General features: G+C 42.7%; 1 protein-coding gene across 2 annotated transcripts; it reads left to right on the top strand.

Moving 5' to 3' along the window:
- The first annotated feature begins 160 nt into the window (after nt 1-160).
- sra1 (steroid receptor RNA activator 1) lies at nt 161-4,509 on the top strand. Of its 2 annotated transcripts, XM_086160324.1 has the most exons (6): nt 161-425; nt 902-1,006; nt 2,168-2,248; nt 2,326-2,462; nt 2,969-3,077; nt 3,558-4,509. In XM_086160324.1, the coding sequence occupies exons 1-6, from the start codon at nt 401-403 to the stop codon at nt 3,818-3,820; spliced, it is 720 nt and encodes a 239-aa protein (XP_086016450.1). In that variant the 5' UTR covers nt 161-400; the 3' UTR covers nt 3,821-4,509. The 2 variants fall into 2 exon arrangements, with proteins under 2 accessions (XP_086016450.1, XP_086016451.1); XM_086160325.1 differs by lacking the exon at nt 2,168-2,248.
- Nucleotides 4,510-8,465: the final 3,956 nt, after the last annotated feature.

Here is an 8,465-nt window from a genome sequence, read left to right on the forward strand (position 1 = left end):
TGAAATGTTATCTCATATATATATATATATATATATATATATATATATATATATATATATATATATATGTGTGTGTGTGTGTGTGTGTGTGTTTGTGGGGGGGGGGTTCAAATATCTCCGCCTTGCTGTCGAACGGGAACTACTGTCGTAAAGTCTGGAGGACGTTGGGAAATGTCTCATAAAAAAGCTACCTTTACTCCCTGTAACTTGAAATAAAGTGAAATATCACACAGGGGGTTCAGACACAACAGCTGATACCCAAGGGTTGTTTTACATGTGTGCCGTTAAGTTACATAAAGATAAGAAAAAAAAACATTATCGTCGTCGCAGCTGCTCTGTATAGTGTAGTCCCTTGCTCGGGCGTTAGCTTGTCTACAGAACAGGAGCTCTGGGGTCCAACATGGAGGACATGTACGTAAAACCAGGTGAGAGTCATTTAGTCGTCTGCGGTTTTTGTACTTGGAATATACCGATGTATGCCGTTCAGCCTTGATGGTTAGTTAGCATTAATATTCCTCTACTTTTCCCCGTCTGCTATAATTAGTCACACTGCGGCTACAGGAATTGCATTTCAAGAGCTAGGAAGTAAGCGTTTCCCATGGCAAATTCATATTTTATTGAAATTGTCGATAATGTTTAAGTATTAAAGTACGGTTATTAGGTTAGCGTGCAGATATTTTAGCAAACATTAAAGTCAAAGGTATAAATGATCCTTTCTACCGAGGTTGACGTGTCATTTTCTTGAGACCGAGTTGGTATGTGTGCCCCCCTCCCCCCCAAGGCTGGCTCGGGGAGACACCGGACAGTGCCGCCCTGAGGCTGCATTTGACCAAGTTTTCAACCATTTTAGTAAATTCTTTTGAGCTGACAAACTTTTTTTTGTCATGTGTCTGTTACCCAGGTAACCAGGAGCGAGGCTGGAATGATCCCCCTCAGTTTTCTTATGGCTTCCAGAAGGCCCACGGGACTCACAGGAACCTTCTGAATAAGAGAGCTCCAACAACTGGTAAGGAGACAGAGGAACTATCAATCAAGTTATAGTTCCTCTGCTCTTCGTCAGGCTGAATGATACTGAAATAAAAAGATCCCTATGTCAATTCTTATAAGGTGTGGCATCAACTTCTCTACCAGTTTCTCAAACTTCTCACTGGAATGGTCAGTACTGGACCCTTGTGTCCAGTAAAGCAGTTTTACTAAAAACAAGAACCATACCGTCATGCCACAACTATACACCCAAGCCATTATCCAAAGCTGTACTACACTTTGGCAACACTGAGGTGTATTTCTTACTTATGTTAGAAATACGTCTAACAGAAGTTAGAAGTGCACCTTAGCTCAAGTCTCTTGGGGTCTTATTCACGTTTTAAGGAAGGATGAAAAGTGAGATCAACAGTTGGATCGATACAGCATCAGCAGTGATGCGGACTCCGCCAGTCTGTGTTGGTGAAGAATGAGCTGAGCCAACAGTTTACTGGTCAATCTACAGTATGTTTCTACCCTCCCCTATGGTCAGAAACTGCAACTAGTGACTGAAAGAATGAGATCATGGATCCAAGTGGGCAAAAGTAGTTTTCTCTACAGGGTGTCCAGAGTCTCCCTTAGAGATATAGTGTGGAGTTCCAGAATCTGCAAGGGGGTCAGATTTGAGACACTGCTCCTATGCATTGCGAGTAGTCAGATGAGGTGGCTCAGGAATTTAGTCTGGCCTCTTGGTGAAGTTTTTAGGGCATGTTCTACCATGACGAAGCTCTGAAGAACACCCAGGACATGCTGGAAGGACCATGTCTCTTGGCTGGCCTGGGTATGCCTTGGGATCCCCCCGGAAGAGCTGGACCAAGTGGCTGGGGAGAGGGAAGTCTGAGCCTCTCTGCTTTGGATGCTGACCCCGGATGAGCAGGAGAACAAGGATGGATGATTGGATGGATTGTTTTTGGCCTCATTTCAGGATTTGAATGACTTCTGCAGTAGCATTAAAACATAGGTCTGTGAAGTTGATTTATTGTTATTTTTTTTTTAACCTGGGATTTTAGATAAAGTTTTGCTACCCCTGGGATCAATATGCAGACATAACAACACAAATACAAATTTTAAAATTTTACTCTGAATATGTCCCACATTTATAGGGCCTATCCAATCAACTGATTTCTAAAATCATGTTGATCCACAGATACAGGAGCCCCACCCACCTCTCCTCCACGTGCTGACCCTTTAGCTCCACCCCCAGCCAGTGTAGCACCGCCCCCTCCAGGTACGGGCTAAAGGAACACGATTGCTGCAGCAAAAGCTGAATAATCTCAGTTAATGCTGTTTATCTCTACGTCAAAGGTCATTCCCCTTGCTGGTTGGCTATGTCCCCTGGTGCTCCCCGAGAGAACAGTGACAACCAGGTGGAGAGCAAGCATGACCTCATGGGCTTCTCTGTGTTTGAGGGCGCTCTAGCAGCCTGCAGGCAGACTGTTGCTGTGAGTCAAACTGTTGATCAATTTCATTAATGACTACTGGTCAGTCATTGGAAAAAAACAATTTACCTTTAAAAAAATAAATGCAGCATTTTTTGGATTTATTGGTTCATCATTGACAAATTTAATTGGTGTTCATAAAAAAAAACTCATGAAATGAAGAAGCCTCTTGGACTAGTGGTGAAAAAGTCAAGGAAAGTCCAGTTGTCACAATAACATTTGACAGCTATTGGCCATTTTTGATGAATGAGAACCTTCACATACACCACATGTTTTTTCTCTATAATTTTCATTTTTTTTCCACCAGTTTAGTAAAAATTAATAAGGACATTTTCAATGTTTTGAAATGAAACCAAGACATCGATGGGTGTGTTTTATTATTGCAGGCATTATAATGTTTTGTAGTCACAGCAAGGTATCAGCAGGGGGCAGCTCTCCACAGCTCTATTCTGAATATCTGTTTTTTTAATGTTGCATGTGTGAATGGGACAAATGTATGGCCAACGCAGCCCCAGGTGTGTAATGACATGGCAAAGAGACTCCACCTCCTGCAAGACAGTTGGATATCTGGGAGACTGAGTGTACCTGTGAGGAGACGGATGACGAACTTGATCCAAGGTAACCTGCTTGTCTGTCTCATCTGATGTATCATAAACTGCCAATTTATAAATCACCTCCCCCGCTTCTGTACCAAAACCAGTAACTTTATAGTCAACCCCCATTTAGTACCACGTATGGTTTAGGGACCTGAACCACTCCTGTGCAGTTTGGATCTGGCCTGATCTTCATAGCAACACTGATTAGTAGGACCCACTGGTGATAAGCCTGGAGGAAATATCAAAGGCTAGACTCATCTGAAGTTACACTTCAGAGATCCCTTTCATTCAAATATCAACCACATTTGTTGTATTTACATTTATTTGGCTTTTGTTATTGTGAAAATAAGAGAAGTTTTAATATGGCATGAAGACTTGTAATATTAACAGCTTAATAACAAATAGTCTATCTCAGTCTGGTCAAGGGTCAGGGTCAGGGTCAAGGGTGTTGCAAGGTGTTATTGTTTCAAACCTGCAGATTCATTTTTCTGTCTCCATACAGAATTTCAGATGTGTCACTGGGATGCAGCTGATGACCTTCACCGATCCCTAATGGTTGACCACGTGAGCGAGGTTAGCCAGTGGATGGTTGGAGTAAAGAGACTCATTGCTGAGACCCGGAAACTGAGTCCAGAACTCATAGAAACACTGAAAAAGTCTGAGGAACCAATCCAGGATTCCCCAAAATGTGTAGAAGACCCATCAGAAGTCATTGAGGACTCTTCAGTCCATATCCTGGGGCCTAATTCACAGAACAAAGAATAGGGTCAAGACTTAGACTCAAATTTCTAATCTGCTAATAAGGGCAAAAATGTCCAAAACAAAAAACCTTGGCTCTCCTGCAGGTTGAACTAATGGATCCTCGTTGAAAAAGAAGTCCACCTGAGTACCGATGAATCAGCTTTTTGATCCAACATGCAGCGATTCATTCAGAGACTTTCAACTTGACTCACAGTTAGAAAATAAAAATATATGGATTGTCATTTACTTTGTGCAGTGTTTCATTAAACACAAGATGATGCAAGTTGGACTTACCTTTGCCCGTTGCTGCTGCTATGAAGTCAATATGATTTAAGGTGCCTGATATTTTGAGGCCTCTTGCAGTAGAGTTACTCCTGATGGTATGTACATGTGGACCTACATGTTATACCCATGTAGATGTTTTTTTGACTAATGCTGGGAATTGCATGTTTGTCTTTGTCTTTCCCCTGGTTTATAACTACGGTCGATGGATCTGGGTTCCACAGACCCATATCTGAATCTAGTCTCGTTCTTGATCCAGCACCTCCAACAAGACTTGCAGGGTTTGTTTTTTTTTCGCATGTTTTCAAAACCCCTCTGCTGACTGTTTTCTAGTCAGGAGGGGGTGAAAGTTCAGGAGTGGGTCTGAATTTTGCTTTTACTAACTGTTTCAGCTGTAACCAAACAATAAACATCCCATTGTTTACCATCCAGTTTGGTTTTAGAGATGACATTCTCCCCTTGTCATTTAAAGTAATATTGACTCACTCTTGTACAAGAATCCTGAAGAAAATGTCGTATTGATATTAACAGTACTAGGCAGACCACTGCCATTAATTTAGGATACATGATGAGTTACTTGAACCATAGTAGCAGTTTTTGGTGATATTCCAAATATTGCTAGAGCTGTCTGTAGCTACATTTAAAGTTGAAATATTTACAAGAATTCTGAGTAATATTTACAGAAACAGTTACTGTATTGCATTTACTTGAGTAGTAATAGTGGCAAAACCAAGTGCAGTGCATTACTTTGTGAGGTGTAATAAACCTAATGCAGTGTTCTACTTGGTTTGTATTCATCTAGAGATTCTAACATCTAGGCCTACCAAGCATTCCTTTCAGTTGCTCCCTTAAACGAGTCAAAATTCTCCATCTAACCCTATTCTCTTCTCACAACTAAATTCACGTCCTCCTTCACTATATCCATAAATCTCCATCTTCCTCTAGGCCTGCCTGGAAATTCAAACCTCAGCATCCTTCTGCCAATATACATTATCCCTCCTCTGTACATGACCAAACCATCTCAATCTGGATTTGCTAACCTTTTCTCCAAAACATCTAATATGCGCTGTTCCTCTGATGGACTCATTCCTGATCCTATCCATCCTTGTCACTCCAAAAGAGAGCCTCAAAATCTTCATCTCTGCTACCCCCAGGGTTGGTTCCTGTCTTCCTCAGTGTCAGTAGCTTGAAACCACACAGTATCACTGGTCTCACCACTGTCTTGTACACCTTTCCTTTCATTCATACTTTTGTCACACATTACCCCTGACACTTGTCTCCACTATTCAACCCGCTTGAATACATTTCCTCACCTTTTTTTCAACATGCTCCATTGCTCTGGACTGATGACCTTAAGTACCTAAAATCCTCCACCTTCTTTATCTCCACTCCCTGTAGCTTTACCATTCCACTTGGGTTGCTCTCATTCATACATATGTATTCTTTTCTGCTGTGGCTAACCTCCATTCCTCTCCTTTCATGGTTATACGTCCACCTTTCTAGATTTTTCTCCACTTGCTCCCTGCTCTCACTGCAGATCACAATGTCATCTACAAATATCATGGTCCACAGAGATTCCTGTTTAACCTCATCTGTCAGCCTGTCCATCACCACTGCAAAAAAGAAGGGGTTCAGAGTTGACCCCTGTAGTAGACAGTCCTCCTCTTTGAACTTCTCTGTTACAAATAGAGCACACACCCCAACGTCTCACAGCTAGCATACATGTCCTGCACCAGACTAACATACTTCTCTGCTCAGACTTTCTCATACAGTACAATAGTTTGTGTCTTTTCTAAAATTAAAAAGACACAATGAACTGTCTTTGCCAGATTCTTGAAGCAAATACTGCATATGTAGTACTCTTTCTAGGCATGAAGCCATACTGATGCTTACAAATGTTGACTTCTGCTCTGTCTTGTTTCCACTACTCTTTCCTATAACTTCATTGTATGGCTGGCCAACTTTTTTCCTCTACAATTATCTGTACATCTCCATTATTCTTAATACTGGGCACCTCCTCCAGTCCTCAAACATCTTCTCTCTCTCTAAAATCCCGTTGAATAATCTAACCACAAACTCTACTACCACCTCTCCTAGACACTTCCATAATTGCACAGGTATATGATCAGGACCAACTGCCCTTCCACTCTTCATCCTCTTTAGTGCCCTCCTCACTTCACCTTCATTAATATCTGCAATATCACAGTTCAGAATATCACAGTGAGGCTGGGGAACATCACGTTGGACACCATTGTGAGCAACACGGGGGCGCCACAGGGGACGGTCCTGTCTCCCTTTCTGTTAACGCTCTACACCTCAGACTTCGGGTTCTCCTCCCAGTCCTGCCACCTGCTGAAATTGTCAGATGACTGCCATCGTGGGCTGCATCAACAGGAGGAGGAGTACAGGAAATAGGTGGACAGGTTTGTGGAGTGGTGTGGACTGAACCACCTGCAGCCCAATGTGTCTAAGACAAAGGAGCTGGTGGTGGATTTCAGGAAACAAAGGACCCACCTGAATCCGGTCACCATCAGGGGTACTGAAGTGGACATTGTGGACACCTATAAATATCTGGGTGTCCACTTGGACAATAAACTGGACTGGACCTTGAACACCGATGCCATCATCAAGAAGGGTCAGAGGCTCAGATCTTTCAACGTCTGCAGGACCATGCTGCAGATGTTTTACCACTCGGTGGTGTCCAGCACCATCTTCTACGCTGTTGTGTGCTGGGGCAGCAGGCTCAAGACAGCTGACACCAACAGACTCAACAAGCTCATCAGGAGAGCTGGGTCTGTCCTGGGAGTGGAGCTGGAGTCTGTTGTGCAGGTTTCAGAGAGGAGGATGATGAGGAAGCTCCTCAGTATTTCTTACTCTTCCTCCTTTCTACTATTATCTATTACTGTTATGTTTTTACTTGAAACTCTGGCACAGCAATTTCCTTTGGGATAAATAAAGTTGTTCTCATCTCATCTCATCTCATCTCAGAAAAGTACCCTCTTCTGCCCTTTGCTCTCTTTCATTTTCCTCATTCATAAGCTCTTTAAATTACTCTTTCCATTTTTGAATCACTTGTCTACTCTCTATCCTTAATCACCCAAACCTGCTGCATCCCCTTCCCATCACTATCTCTTTGTTTTGCCAATCTGTATAAACAAAGCATACAAGTCGTCATACACCATACACCATCTGCTTGTCCTTTGCTACCTCCACCATCATCTTGCTCTGGATCTCCCCGCACTCTGGTCTGCTCTCTTCAGTCCCCTCAGTGTCCCACTTCTTTGCTAAAATCCTTTTCTGTATATACTCCTGCACGTCCTTATTATGGCCAAGTCTCCCTATCTACTTTCCTTCCAGACAACATAAGTACTCTCCTACCTGTCTGCCTCTCAGATCACATTAGCCATAGCTCCTTCTGACCACCCAGAACCTGTCTGTACTCTTCCCAGAAAATCCCACATCACTCTTCCCTTTTCTGCTTCCACTACTTTGTTCTCTGTTCTTCCTTTTTCCTCTTCATCTTACTTGTCAACAGATTCATCCTACAAACCACCATCCTATGGTGTCTGGCTACACCCTCACCTTCCATTATTTTGCAGTAACTGATCTCCTTCAGATTATATCATCTGTACAACATGTAGTCTACCTCTACTCTAATAAGTTACTCTATGTTCCTGCCTCTTCTGGGGAAAAAATCACTACAGCCATGTCCATCGTTTTTGCAAAGTCTAGTACCATCTGTGTCTGTGTTCCTAACCTTGTTACCAAAGCTGCACATCACCTCTACTGCATGGACCAACTTGTCCAGTGAAGTCAGCACCAATTGCCACACTCTTGCTTCACTGGATATTCTGTATCACTTCATCCGACTTACTCCAGAATTTGTCCTTCTTTTCTTACTAACATCTCGCCTTGGGGCATAGTCACTAACAACATCACACCTTCAATTTCTAGCCTCAGACTTATCACTCTGGCACTTTACACCTCCAGAACATTCCCAACGCCTCCTTAAAGATAATTCCTACTCCATTTCTCTTCCTGTCAATATTATGAGTGTGACTTGAAACCTGCACCTAAGCCTCTAGCCCTGCTTCCTTTCCACCTGGTCTCCAGGACACACAGTATATCCACCTACCTTTTCTGCATCATGTCAACCAACTCTACTCTTGCTTTTACTGTCATTGTCCCAGTCTTCAAAGTCCCTATTCTCAGTCCCAGAATCTTGCCTTTCCTCTTCATTCTCTGCCTCTGAAGATGCATGTCCTTCAATTTCCACTGGTACCCTTTAGGTTATCCGCACCAGTGGCAGTCATTATTATCCTGGGCCATGACATCTGGTATCAGAGTCATAGTTTCAAATCTCATGTCTGGTTTTGTCACAACTTTT

The sequence above is a fragment of the Fistularia commersonii genome, chromosome 15 (genome assembly GCF_037954325.1).
Source record: "Fistularia commersonii isolate RoL2024-O1a breed Wild chromosome 15, RoL_Fcom_v1.0, whole genome shotgun sequence".
Taxonomy (NCBI): Eukaryota; Metazoa; Chordata; class Actinopteri; order Syngnathiformes; family Fistulariidae; genus Fistularia; species Fistularia commersonii.